The sequence below is a fragment of the Channa argus genome, chromosome 12, assembly GCF_033026475.1.
Source record: "Channa argus isolate prfri chromosome 12, Channa argus male v1.0, whole genome shotgun sequence".
Classification (NCBI taxonomy): Eukaryota; Metazoa; Chordata; class Actinopteri; order Anabantiformes; family Channidae; genus Channa; species Channa argus.
This window is the reverse complement of record NC_090208.1, coordinates 4,639,576-4,653,837: the sequence shown is the minus strand read 5'-3', so window position 1 is coordinate 4,653,837 and position 14,262 is coordinate 4,639,576. Positions and strand designations below refer to the sequence as shown.

The window sequence follows — 14,262 nt, the reverse complement described above, 5'->3', positions numbered from 1 at the left end:
ATTCATTTTTTGAGGCGTGTTTTTACCTACAGTAATAAAGCATTTTGGTAAAAATCAGAGATATCAAGCCCCTTAGTCCTAAAATGTATCATATATAACATTATCTGACTGATGTGAGTTTCATCATGCAAGGTGGGGGTGACACTTTATATTACACCTACAAGCTGGTGTGAATATTTTGTGCGTTAGAACAAGTACAGGAAACTGCTGTTACAAAGCTAAGACATGTGCATTTGGGGGTCAGCATGTGAGATTGTACTTTTTAGATGTTATTGTACATAATTACAAAGTACAAATAGAGTAACTGCTCTTTAATAACAGTTACAATGTGATATGAAATAAAACCATGTGGTTCCATGTTGATTAAATGAAACAATATACTAAACATGTAGCCTGTACTTGAGTGAGTTAGTATTTTACTGACTGTTTAGTATTTTAAACATATCCTGTAAAACTAAACTACTTTATAGTTACAGCTATAAAGACACGTTCTTCTAAATCTTCCAGCAACAACCACAATGTAGAACAGTAACTATATTAGAATAAATAATAATTACAATTATTTCATTTGTTAGAAACACTTTATTCCTGCCTGAATGGTGTAATGAAAAATGATTAGTATCAATCATAAACAATTTTACACATGCAGTTATTAAATGAGTAGTAAACAGGTATTAAAAGTAAAAATGAAATAAAAAATATTTATATAAAATTGCAGTTTATTTATAGATGTTCAGACCAATACTCCCATTGCTGCAGCTCATCTACAAACCAACAACAGCCTGAGGGTTAATAAAAGTACAGGAAATAAAAAAAATTAACACAAAATGCCGGAAAGTTCTTGATCAAATTGGTTTAGAAGAGTTATTAGAGATTTAAAATGGAATAATGATATAAAATTATGAGAACAAACAACCAAACATGTAAATAGTTTGAAAGAATACATGTGTCTGGTGGGAGGAGCTGTGTGAACCAGTTGCAGGCAGCAGGTCTGTGTCAGTGATCGGACTAAAGGTGTGAAGGTGTCGATGTTGACCTCACTGAAGAGTAGACAACATCTGCTTCTAGAGACAACTCTGAACACACACACACACACACACACACACACACACACACACACACACACACACACACAGAACCCAACAGGAAGTGTTTGTGAGACCAACAAACAGCCCAACAGTGTCAGACTAACGTCTCTTTCTGCTTTGTAGAACATGCAGTGTGTCGTGTTATCTGTTGCCTAAATCAAGACAGTTTTGATAAAAGTGCTGCTAAAAACATAAATGGTGCAATAAGTACATTTTATTATGGGACTATTTACTAAGTGGTGAGTCCTGATTCTGATAGGAATATTAAAACTAAATAGCAGCTTTACCTCTGCTCCTGTTTGGTCCGATGACGATTTGTCCGTAAGTGACGTCTTCTGTTCTCACTGTTGAGTAAACTGCAGCTGGATCAGTCTCTGCAAAATAAGATACAGATCACATTACTTTAAGTACTACAGCTGATACCAGTACTGTTAGTTCATTTACTGCTCTGCTACATTAGGATTCATTTTCTTATAGAGATTCGAAAAGTTCAAGTTTTTTCTTTTTTAACACCTCTGATGTGCATGACAGTCTATAATAAAACTGGAGAGCTGCACGACATTTTGTTACAAGCATTTGACACATTTAACCACATTACAAACAAACTCAATGCAAAGTGTCATCAGCTGAAGCAGAACATGCAGTGAGAAACCAAACCAGCTTCAGGTCAGAGCTCACTTCAAGCAGCAGGAGGAAGTAAAAAACTAAACAACTATAATGTTAAAGTTTGAGATTCGAGGGGCAGAAAGCACAAAGCCTTGAATCTGTCTTTGTCCAAAACCAACTAAAAACACATTTGTACTGGATCACATGTTCCTGTATCACCATGAACACACACCCTTGTTCTATTCACTCAGTTCCACATTCACAGTCCTGCTGATCGATCGGCTGCTGAAAATAGTTCTGTGGAAACTCTCAACTTCCTCCTGTTTGATAAAATCTGCAGTAGCTGCGTTAGGAAATTGCTGACAGAAGTCAGACACATTTTAAGATTAAAACAGAAGTGGTGATTAGCCCCAGAATGAACTATCATTTACAGACTAGCTCTTCAACTCGTACGTTGGTTGGTGGGCAGCTTCTCTACCAACAAAGACTGTCTGTACTTCATATGTTACTCAACAATCATGTTGCTTTTGGTCACTTCAGTGAAGTTAAGTGTCTATAAGAAAAGTAGTGAATGGTACAAACTACTGTTAGTGCCGTGTTCCACTGTAGTGATGATTATAATAATAGTATTAAAACAACGGGAACATATTATAAAAATAAGAGATGCACAACACCTGTGACATAATAGTCGTCATGGTAGCAGCACATCTGAATCCCAAAGTTCACATTTAGTAGCAGCATGGAGTCACTGCACAAACATTGGACCAATGGAGAAACAGTTTTATTACTGTGCAAATTTCTCCAATTTGCAGATTAGCTTGAGTGACATCCAGGAGAAAGATTCTTCCTACAGTCAAAGAACAGGAGCTACATTCTACTTTACATCAGTTTGGACGGGGAGAGACAGTGTCTGAAAGCTGCAATGTTCAAGACATTGTCACATGATAAAGAGACACTGTTGATCTGGAGCAATGTAATGGGGAAGTGCAGAGTGAGCTACAGCTAATTTTAACAGCTATGAAAACGGTTTCTGGACAAGACACTGAACCACTAACAGCCCATTCCCATCCCCAGCTGTGCAGTGCTGGTCCAAGCCCGGTAGAAATTGGGGAGGGTTGTGTCAGGAAGGTCATCAGGTGTAAAAACTGTGCTAAATCAACATGTGGACGATGATCCACTGAGGCGACACTGAACTCACTCTTAAAACAAAATAAATAAATAATTAAAGAAGCTTCACTAACACATCACAAAACAAAAGAAAAAAACTTTACCTTTGCTTCGTCTGCTGGACTTTTGTTGGTGATGTTTATGACGTCGTATTTTGATGTCACTGTATGTGATGTCATCTGTGATGGTCTCTGCTCCGACTGTCATTTCATCAGCTGCAATGAATCAAAGTATAATTTACTAACATTGTTATCAGACACTTAATTTATGAAAGTCAAATGGCATTTTGACCCTTTGGGGATGTTTAGAAGCCCCCTGGCTGCTGTGTTGGAGGTCTCTCTAGAAAATGAGAGGGTCTCTGAGACAGAGGCTCTGACTACACTTGAACGCACTAAAAAGCAGCTTTTGCCTTCTAAGCCTTCTACAAATCTATGAATAATAATATTTTTACTAAGACTAACCATGTAGTTCTGGGCCTAAACCTCACAAAGTTGACTTTATCCCTCAATGTAATAATAATGTAGAGTTCATGATGACACAGAGGGTCCAGTGTAGCAGCCACCAGAGAAACCTCTTATATAGAGACACTGTTTGATCCTATTGAAAAGAACTCTGGCAGCTATAATGGGTTTGCTATTTCAGCAGATTCCTGCTGCCTTAGAAGAGCTATTTCAAGACTACTATGCTGCTATGGGTTGAATGAGACGCTGATTATGAGCATTTAGGTTCTGACTTGATGGATGTTAAGATGCAGTTTGAGGGAGAAGGACATCTGTTTGAGGGGGAGACTGACAAGACGATCAGTGTAACATCAATAGAAGAAGTAGCCATTGTACCAGACCACTGTGGTACCTGTCTCCACAAGAGCAGGAAAAGATGGAATCAATAGTCAATTGGAGCTTTTGATTTAATTAAGTGAATCACCTTTCTGTTTTCTCTGAACATGTTGTCTCACCAGTAGAACCAGTAATGTCAGTAGAATCAGACCACAAACAGGTGCTACACAATACGACACATAGAGAAGGTTCAATTTGGTTGATGAAGTGGAAGTAACATTGGATGTTGTGGTGGAGGAGTTTTCTAAAATGGACCAAAAGAAAAAAAAATCTAATTGGCAAATATTTCATGCTCACTTATGACCAGATAATGCAGAAACTTGCTGAGCTCAATACACAAAACTCCAGAGAGTCAGTTGATTTTTCTCTTGCTCACCTGTGACGTAGATCGAGCTGGGTGGAGATGTGGTTGTAGGTTTTTCTGTAGAGAGAATCCAACTGTTCAAAATGTGGATGAAATAAGTGTTGAAATCAAAGTGAAGCTCCTGACCTGTGACGTAGATCCAGCTGGGTGGAGACTCTCCATGACTGCTGATGTGACACTTGTAGAGGCCTTCATCAGACTTGGTAACATGGTGGATGGTCATGTGACCTGTAGGCTCAGTCCTGATGAGGGAGCCATCTTTATAGAAATCAGCTGGGAGCTTGGAGGGAGGCCTCTTTGTTTGACAGTGCAGAGAGACATCATGTCCCTCCATCACAGGGAGGACAGGACTCTGCAGGATCACTGCTCCACCTCAACACAGAGACAAACTACAGCATTTCATCCATTTCCACACAGCTTCATCAACACTAACTCCACAGTCTGATCTTACCAGTGACAGTGATGGTGATGCTGTTACTGGTTGATCCGTCTCTGGACTCACACCAGTAAACTCCACTGTTCAATTCGACAATGTTGCTGATGTTACAGAAATAACTATTGATTGATTTTCCCCTTTCACCTCCACACTGTTCCATGGTGCCTATAGTTGTGTTCCTCCTCACTGTCCATCCAGCAGAGCTGTCAACGTCCTCACAGCTGATAGTAAGAGACTGATCCTCAAAGAACTGAGCACTGTTGGGACTCACAGTCAGATGAACTGTGAGAGTTTCAGTGCATTTGAGGAAAAATGGTAGAAAGTAACAATAATCAGACCAACAACAATGTCATACAGTAGTATTAGCAGTATATAGAAAGTATTTGGCCTTAAGTGTCCACTGAGTAACAGTCCATGAAGATACTTTCTTTAGTTTTTATTAACTTATAAAGAGGAAGTTTAGCAGTGTTTCAGATTCAAGTTACTTTATAAAACAACATGTTTTCATTATGTGTATTGACTCCATTCATTTTAACTAGTTCATTAAAAGTTAGCATCTGTTCTACATGTGCAGAGTGAACTTAAGCTGCATCTTTACTCTTTTTGTTTACAATAATACCCAAGTGTCTTCATGGACTCTTGCTTTATAGCCAATATTTAGCTTGTTTTCTCCACCACAGCCAGAGAACATCATACAACAGTTTTTCCCAGGGTGAGGAGGACTGAGCAGGACCAGTACATTATTCTTCTTGTGTAAAATCAGCAGTTTGACCATTTAACAGCTGATGAATATTGGATGAGAAATGTACCAACCTTGGTTTGTTGAGCCCCACAGCAGTGAAGTCACAACTACACAAACACAAAAGAGAAAAGACAGTCGGCTAATTTGGAGATTTGCATGTAGAGTATTTACTTACAGTAACATTTCATTAAATATGGATGTTACACATTAAAATTAAATCTGGTTCTTACTTTCGAACACCTTTATTTCAAAAGGTTACTGATCCAAATAATAGTTGTACTCGTTCAGATACGTTACAATACACAGTTGCTGATATGGATATTTATATTTCTCAGTGTTTTTAATTTTTACAAATGATACATTTATACTTATTATATTTCATCTATACTGCATATAACTTCTATTTGTTTAAATATTGTCATGATGCTGCTCTGGATCATTTTATTTTACATCTCATTTCATGTTTGATACCATAACCTTTTCTGTCATGTTGTGCTGTATCTCATCACCACTACTTGTATGAAGTTCAGCATAGATTTAACAAATACAGACTGTACTTACAGAGTAGCAGCTGGATACATCGTTGGTCCATTGTACAACTTGATGAGACGTCTGCACTTAGTTTGGTAACAGCTGCTTTACCCGCTTCCTTCCTTTTAGTCGGCAAGAAGTTGATGTGATGTCTCCAGCAGACGACAGTAAAGAACCACCCCAGACATACTGACATCACTACTTATATAAACCAATCAGGTAAAACATTATGACCAGCTGTGCAGTCTGATACAGTGGCTCTGCCATGAGTTCTACTTTTACAAGCTTATGATTTCTCAGTTTTTAGGTTAAAACTGTCAGAAAGGTGATAATTATTGAGGTCAAAGTGGGTCGTGGAGTTCTACTGTAGTGCATGATAAGAAGAGGTGGTTCTAATGTTTTAACGCCACATTCATTTTAAATAGTTTGGCCAGAACATAGTTAAGAATAACAATAAAAACAAAAGCATACGTGTCTAAAATAAACTAGTTCACTGATAGTTCACTATTTTTCAATATTAATTAGTTACGAGTGAAACAAGATGGAATAGAAGCATTAATGGCATCATTCATTCTGTACAAAATGTTTGTCTTGTGTTCCAAATTAAAATGGAAACACAGAAAACATTGTTTCCATATTGTCTGACAGAGTTGCAGTTTGTGTGCGTGTTATTTCAATGAATCCACAATTTTACTGCTTTACCACAGAGAATGTGTTGGTTCACCTGCTCAGAGGAAGTTCTACATTTACACACAATTTAAAGCACAAGAAAAAATCTGACTGCTCTCAGAGTCGTTATATGAAGAGCTGATAAATGAGGCCCCTGAACTGAACAAAACCACCCATGGAACTGTTCCCCGTGTCAACCAGCAGGTGGCAGAACTGGATAATAACAGTTCTATGTGACTTCAGCTGATAGCAGCTGTTTTCATCTGTTTCCTGCACATACAGGACAAATTTGTTGGCACAAACCATGTTTTTCTAAAATAACATTAAACCCACTAAATCCAGAAAGTAGAATTATTTTCATCAAAGAAATCAAACTCTGACTTTGCTTTTGATTTTTAATTGAAAAACAACCACAGTACAGGGTCAGAGGCCTGGACCGGACAGCTGTGCCAAATGAAAGAACATCTGTCTGCACCTAACTGGATAGAAAAACAAGGTCCACCCTCTTACCACTAAACAATTTCTCAAAAGGACGTCAAAACTAGCGCCCACACAAAAGCACATGGCCAAGATGGCAGCAAACAAAAGAAAGCCTCCAGACCAGGCCTGCAACTTTTCCAACTGTCTTCAAACAGTGGTGGCCCTGAACACACATCTGTCCTCTTCACAAAGCCAGAGCCCCTCACACACAGTCTCTCAACCTTTTATAGACTCTGGATGCTGATTGGCTCCCATCAATACAAACGAGCCAAAATGGTGGAATCCTGCTAAAGTACACTGCCCCCTATGTCCCTGACACGAAACAATGATCACATTACAATAAATAGGATTGTTCCAATAGTTACTAATAAAGCAGAAATTGTTTGCGTCTCACACAAAAACCTTTAGAACTGACTGTCTCTGCACTGCTGCCATGTTTAGTGTGTCTGGGTCACAGGACAATTTGCCAGCATCTCTACACATTCAGTTCTGGAAAACACACAAATCTCTTGTTTCACACTGATGAAAACAAACTGTTTGGGAGATTTGATCATCAACATCAACAACACATTTAAAATCACCAAATACAGTGAGGCTCCCGTTCATGTTCAGTTGTGGGAAAGTTTAATTCAGAAAATGTCATGAACAGAAGCAGGTTTTCACAAGGAATCATTCAGGAAACAGACAAGTTCTTCTTTGCTTTACACTGAATATAGAAGCTGCTTTAATTAATATACTCATATCTATTTTTAGCATATTTGTAGCCATTCTAATGATGAAAGGAATATGTAATATGTATTTTGCATTGAATCAAACCCACTTTTGCACCATGTAAGTCCAAAGTCATTCAGATGAAGACTGTGATTCTAAAGTTAGTGTCTTTTCTTCATGTGCAGACAGTTAATCTGTTGTATGACCCATCTGAACCAATTATTTGAACTAAAACATTCAGAAACATCCATAGATACTGTGTTTTAATAGTGTAGTGTTTTAAAGTAGTGATTAATAAGTGCACTTAGTAAGTCACATATAATTATAATAAGATTGATTCTGATCTTAGAAACTTCTGCTAAAGTAAAGAGTAATTGATTTTACAGGTATTTGTACAGTGTTTATGTATCACATGCTACATTGGCTGTAAGAGATCTGAGACATTTTACAGCTACATCTGTCATTCACCTGCACTTTCAGCAGGTTAGTATGAATTCTGCTCTGTGGATCTTTTTCTAAAGATCAGAAAAGCAACAACACCAACAGCAACAAGAATCACACCAACAACTGACAAACCCACTGCCAGTCCAACATGTCCTCTGTTGTTTCCATCTGATTCTGGTTCATCACCTGTAAGAAGAGAATGAGATGTGAGGTGTGAGGTGTCAGGTAGGTGATGAATCCATTTCCTCTTCAAACTCCTGTTGAACATTATATACTGCACTTTGATCCCATCACTCATAGCAGCTGTTTGCTACAAAGTCTCATAAGCAACATCTTTAGAAAACACAAACATCTGATCTGTGATGGTTCACTCTCACATCAACAACCAGGAAGCAGCTTCACCTCTGATCCACACACACACACACACACACACCTGATTGATGCACTATCAAAGTGACTCTGTTGATGAGCTTATAAGTGTCTCCATCCTCAACATAACACTCATATGTTCCAGCATCGTTGATGTTGATGTTCTTCAGAATCACTGATGCATCTCTGTTCTTCATGTTTGGATCTTTAAGCTCAACCCGATCTTGAAATGATTCATGCTGGTACTGTTTACGTACCTCCTTATCATTAATAAAGTAAACATAATACTTTGACTTCAGATCAGGTTTGTTCCACTTTAAAGCTGTAAAATCTTCTGTCCCCTGACACTGAAGAGTGACATCATCTCCAGGTTTCCCTTCAACATTTAGATCTGAACAAAAACAGGGAAAAATCCAGAGAAAAGCAGGAAGCAAGATCAGTCAAACACTTCTTTATGAAAAATTGAGAGCATTTAATATTCAAACAGACTAAACACTGAAACATACTGTATTTAAACCAAAGCTCTCTCCACATAAATCTACATTCAAACAGCAGACATGACGTTTACAAAGGATCTGGGATTGATTTGTTCTATTCACATGCCAACATGTAATGTTATGTGTCCAACATGTAAACAACTTCAAATGTCCTGTAAAAACGTGAATCCTGAGTTGTGCTTATACACATTGGTTTGGTATAATCATAGATCACCAAATATAAAAGTATTTTTCTTAGTCATTATTAATATAAATATCACTACAATATATTGACTGAATAATTGTCTTTGTGCGTTGGCCCTGAGAAAGACTGGAGACCTGTCCAAGTTGGACTCTCAGCCAATGACAGCTGGACCCTGAACAGAATAAGTGGTTAAGACAATAGATGGATACTTCACCTGCATGACTTTGTATGCTTAGTTATTTTTTATGATCATTATCATTATTATGTGATTTAGAAAAAGCTGCAGATTTGTTCTCAGATGCTCAGACATGTCACTTACTGCTGCTCTTTACTGTCATTCATTTTACTCTGCTGCTTTCAGGAAATGTGCTGAAACAAGATGAACTACAGATGGGATCAAATCACTTTTTTCTGACTTTCTGTGCTTTTTCTTGAGTCGCAGTTGTTCACTTTGAGTAAATAATGTGTCCAGTCTTTACAATTAAAGACTCATTCATAGCATTGAAACTCTGTACAATTTACAGTAAGTCCTCTCAAATAACACTGAAAGGACGTGTGCTGAATCCAAAGCTTAATTATAACCCTACCATTTGTAGTCACCTACACATTTATCGTTCTATTCCTCTGTATATCCCGGATAAATAAGACAATAAGCAATAGTCAAATAATCAACAAACAGGAAGATACAAAGTCATGTTATATTACATTCTCGTACTTCAATACGATATTTTTAAACATCTTAAACCATTTGATTGTCACATGTTTTTAATTCATCCTCAAGTTTGTTCCATAAATTCACCCTTCTGAGTGAAACACATGTGCTTTTCAAATTTGTACTGGCTCTGACTTTCCTAAACATACTCTCTCTTGAAATATATTTTCTATGTTCTTTGGTAGCAATTTTTTACTTCCTTTGTAGATTATATCTGAACAATTTGCAATTGTAAAGTCTATTACCAAATTTTATTATCACTGCTTTGTCAAGCCCTGGTATAATATGATTATACTTGTGGTGAGGGGCATTAGACCAACACTTATGTCATTAAGAATCCTTAGTGCTCCCCTGCCCACATTGAGAACCAGGAAGCAGGTAAAGAAAATCACCCCTGACCCCTCCCACCCAGGATGCAACCTATTCCAGCTTCTCCCCTCTAGAGAAGGTTCTACAAAGCTCTCTGTCAAAACCACCAGACGTCTGAAGTGTCTTTCCTCAGGTCATCACAGTCGTTAACAGCTGACCTCATACTTACTGCTACACTGCAGATACTATTGCTCAATCACAACATCCCTACAGGACTAAACAAGTACACAACGCAGCTTTAGTTTACGACACACACACACACACAGCACCTGGATTTGCCTTCGTTATGTCCTTATTGTGTTGTCATTCTTATAGCGTCTGTATGTAGGTCACTACTGAACGTGTCCCTGAGAGTTAGCAATGATCCCCAGCAAAACCCTTGTATGTGTTAGCATACTTGGCCAATGAAGCTAATTCTCTTCCTTTCTGTTTGTACCTGTCCACTCACATGTCTTTCGCTTTCTGTTCGTTTCACGCTGGTTCAGAACGTTCATGCTTATATTAGGTGTTTCTCTGTGTCCAAATGTCCCGTTTCAGTCTAGACGAAGCAGTAGTTTCTTTACCGTCGGTTTGATGTGTCAACGGCCTAAATTAGCTTCAATTTGATCAACCCACAGCAGATTTGTGTTTCCAGTATATGGTTTAAGCACTTACACAACCTACCTGCTGAGGCAGAATGGATCAGCCAACACGAGCAAAGAAGGCACACGAACAAAATCCACCTTAAAGTGATGTTAGACATGTTTAGTTTGACATTCGTCTTCGTCGTATGCTCCTGTCTTTTGTTTCTCTATCAACAGCGCTCAGACAAAGCAAAACGATGGTGAACGTTAAACGTCCACAATGTTATTTTTACCCGGAAGTTGGTTTTACGGGAAAGTGACTATGTATTATGATCTTTACCAATAGGTTGACACAGCTAATCGCTTGGATGGTAAGATTTGGAAAGGCCCAACTGTCGAACACAGCACGAGTTTGTTTTATGGTTGAACTTCTGCTGAGGTCCACTACTTCCCGCCGACGTCAACAGTTCGTCATCGTTCTGCGACGGCAAGGGAGTGAAAAAAAACTTTTCCAGAGATCCGATCCATTTCCATCCATCCATTATCTGTAACCGCTTTCCCCCCAGCTTTGCAGGGGGTCTGGAGCCTATCTTAGCTGTTATGAGGCAAGAGGTCCAGGGTCCACCCTGGACAGGTTTATGTCAGGGTCAACACAGAGGGACATACACAGACATACAACCCTATGTATAACATATTCACACTCAGACTCACCAATTAATCTAACATGTATGTCTGTGATGTTATGTTTTTGTAGTGGAGACTTTAGTGACACCCTGTGGCCACATTTTGTTACTTCATGCTGATTATGTAGCGAGACACTGAGGGCAGAAGCTTGCAAGCATGATGCCGAAGTACACGTTACGTTCAGCCATTTAACCTGTGTGAAGTGTATTCGGGTGTAGCTCTCTCATTCTTCCTACCTGTGTGGTGCCTTGGAGAGGTTATGCTTGTAAGTAATCTTGTTGGTTGTATTAAGTAACCTTTGTTTGTTATGTTTCAATGTAGGCAGCCGACAAGTGCTACTTAGCCGATAAGCTAACCTTACTTTGTTTTACTTAAGTCTATGTTGTACTTAATGCCCATATATAGCATAACTATGTTCAGAAGGTTATGCATTATGTATGTCATGTTTTCCTTTTATTCTTGTTTCAGTTTCACACGATAAACAGTACTGGATGGTGACAACTCAAAACCACAGTAAAGCAGAGTGACCTTATCTGAGACCGACTGAGTTTCGTTATTCTAGTACTGGGTGTTTAGCTATCTGTTGAGACGTGCACTAAGGAACATGCGTCAGAGAACAGAATAGTGAAAAAGCATCATTCCAGCGGGCGAAACACGACGAACCTCACGGAGGAATAAAGGACAACGCGCCAGCCTTCACACATCGTCTCTTCCCCAACTTCGTTACTGCTGTCAAGCACGACAAAAACAAGATGGAAGAGAAAGCAGAAGAGCACTGCACACGTGCACCCAGTTCTCACAGCCACCTGGAAACCAGGTCAGTTGCGTCCATGTCATCAGCAAGTTCAGGAAAATCCTCAGCAAGTGTAGCTGCAGCTAAAGCACGTGCTAAGGTAGAAGCTGTGCGAGCACGCACTACGTTTGTTAAAAGAGAAGCAGAAGTACTACTAGAAAAAGCCAAATTAGAAGCAGAGCTTTACTCACTACAGCATGAAAAGGAATACGCCGCAGCTGCAGCAGAAGCTGAAATACTGGCGTCTGTAGCAGCAGAGCTAAGTCCAGGTGAAAACCATGGAGTTATTAATATCACAGACATACCTCAGGACTCCAACGAGAAACGAACAAGCGATTACGTAGACTGCCTCTCAAGCTCACAGGACAATGAAGCTCATCTTTCCAGAGTCAGACTAGCCCCTCTCCTTCGATATCCATCGAGTACGGCTGCACAGACAGGCACTGAGCCACACACCTCCTTTGCCTATAAGCCCACTCAATGCCCAACTCCTCCTCGCAACGAAGAGTGTTCATTACACTTCTCCCCTGCTAAGTCAGTACATCAGCCGTGCTCTACAGATCACGCAGGCATGAGTGACATTGCCAGATACTTAGTTCGCCGTGAGCTTATTAATTCTGGGCTTTGCAAATTCGATGATCACCCCGAAAATTACGGAGCATGGAAGTCCTCATTCATTAGCGCTATATAAGATTTAAGACTAACAGCCAGCGAAGAACTCGACCTAATGGTTAAGTGGTTAGGTTCCCAGTCTTCCGAACACATCAAAAGACTGAGAGCTTTCCATCTTGCTGATCCAGCAGCCGGACTGAAAATGGCATGGATGCGTCTAGAGGAGTGTTATAGCTCTCCAGAGATAATAGAGAAAGCTCTCTTTGACAAGTTGGACAAATTCCCTAAATTTAACGGCAAAGAACCTCTAAAGCTGAGAGAACTTGGCGACCTGCTTAAAGAAATAGAGTTTGCAAAGCTGAATGGTTACCTACCTGTGCTCTCCTACCTAGATACGGCAAGGGGTGTGTCACCCATCGTCAGTAAACTCCCCCACAACCTCCAGGAAAAATGGATGTCTGTAGGCTCCCAATATAAACTCCAACACCAGGTATCTTTTCCTCCATTCACATTCTTTACTGACTTTGTGTGTCGTGAAGCGTATACACGTAATGACCCCAGCTTTAATTTGAACTTAACAATGGATAATTTTGTGAAGCCAGAGAACCAACAGAAACGATTTGGCACATCTAAAAGCTTCGTCTCTGCACACAAAACAAAGGTGTCTTACACACACAATAACACAGAGAAGCCAGATGTTGATAGGCAGTGTCCTATTCATAAAAAGCCTCATCCACTGAGACGCTGCAGGGAGTTTCGGGCAAAAACTATAGCAGAACGAAAAACATTCTTAAGGGTGAATAAAATATGCTTCAGATGTTGCTCTTCTAGCACACATCTAGCGAAGGAATGTAAAAGAGCTGTACAGTGCTTTGAATGTAATAGTGACACACACGTCTCAGCTCTCCACCCTGGACCACCGCCATGGACTGTGAAAACTTCTGACACAGAGCATGGCGGGGAGGAAGAGGAATCAACCTTACCTGCAGTAGACTCTAAATGCACAGACATCTGTGGGAACTCCCTAAGTGGCCGTTCTTGTTCCAAGATCTGCCTCATTCAGGTCTATAAGAATAGCCAACCAAACAAGGTCTTTACAGTCTATGCTATACTAGATGATCAGAGCAATCGGTCACTTGCTCGATCAGAGTTCTTCGACCTCTTTCGTTTGAACGGCACAGATTCTCCATATACACTTCGCACATGTGCAGGAGTCACAGATATGTCGGGAAGGAGAGCCACCGGCTTCACTGCACGCTCTCTTGACGGTTGTAGCGTGGCACTACCCACATTGATCGAATGTAGCTATATGCCTGATGACAGGTCAGAGATACCGACTCCTGAGGCTGTAAAACACCATGCACATCTCAAATCTATCGCTCACCTCATTCTGCCTCTCGATCCA

The 14,262-nt window shown here is 39.7% G+C and overlaps 1 protein-coding gene across 8 annotated transcripts in view; it reads right to left on the bottom strand.

The window, feature by feature from the left end:
- Positions 1–559: 559 nt before the first annotated feature.
- LOC137137843 (uncharacterized) overlaps positions 560–14,262 on the bottom strand; it is a 70,402-nt gene continuing 56,699 nt past the window's right edge. For 2 of the 8 annotated variants that reach the window (XM_067524599.1, XM_067524598.1), the window contains exons 2-10: positions 8,508–8,834; positions 5,801–8,260; positions 5,311–5,346; positions 4,188–4,779; positions 4,074–4,118; positions 3,786–3,941; positions 2,966–3,076; positions 1,376–1,462; positions 560–1,076 (exon numbers count right to left, since the gene is read on the bottom strand). In XM_067524599.1, the coding sequence (XP_067380700.1) occupies positions 1,009–1,076; positions 1,376–1,462; positions 2,966–3,076; positions 3,786–3,941; positions 4,074–4,118; positions 4,188–4,395 (675 nt within the window). In that variant the 5' untranslated portion in view covers positions 4,396–4,779; positions 5,311–5,346; positions 5,801–8,260; positions 8,508–8,834 and the 3' untranslated portion in view covers positions 560–1,008. The other 6 variants (XR_010915790.1, XR_010915789.1, XM_067524597.1 and 3 more) reach the window with 6 other exon arrangements.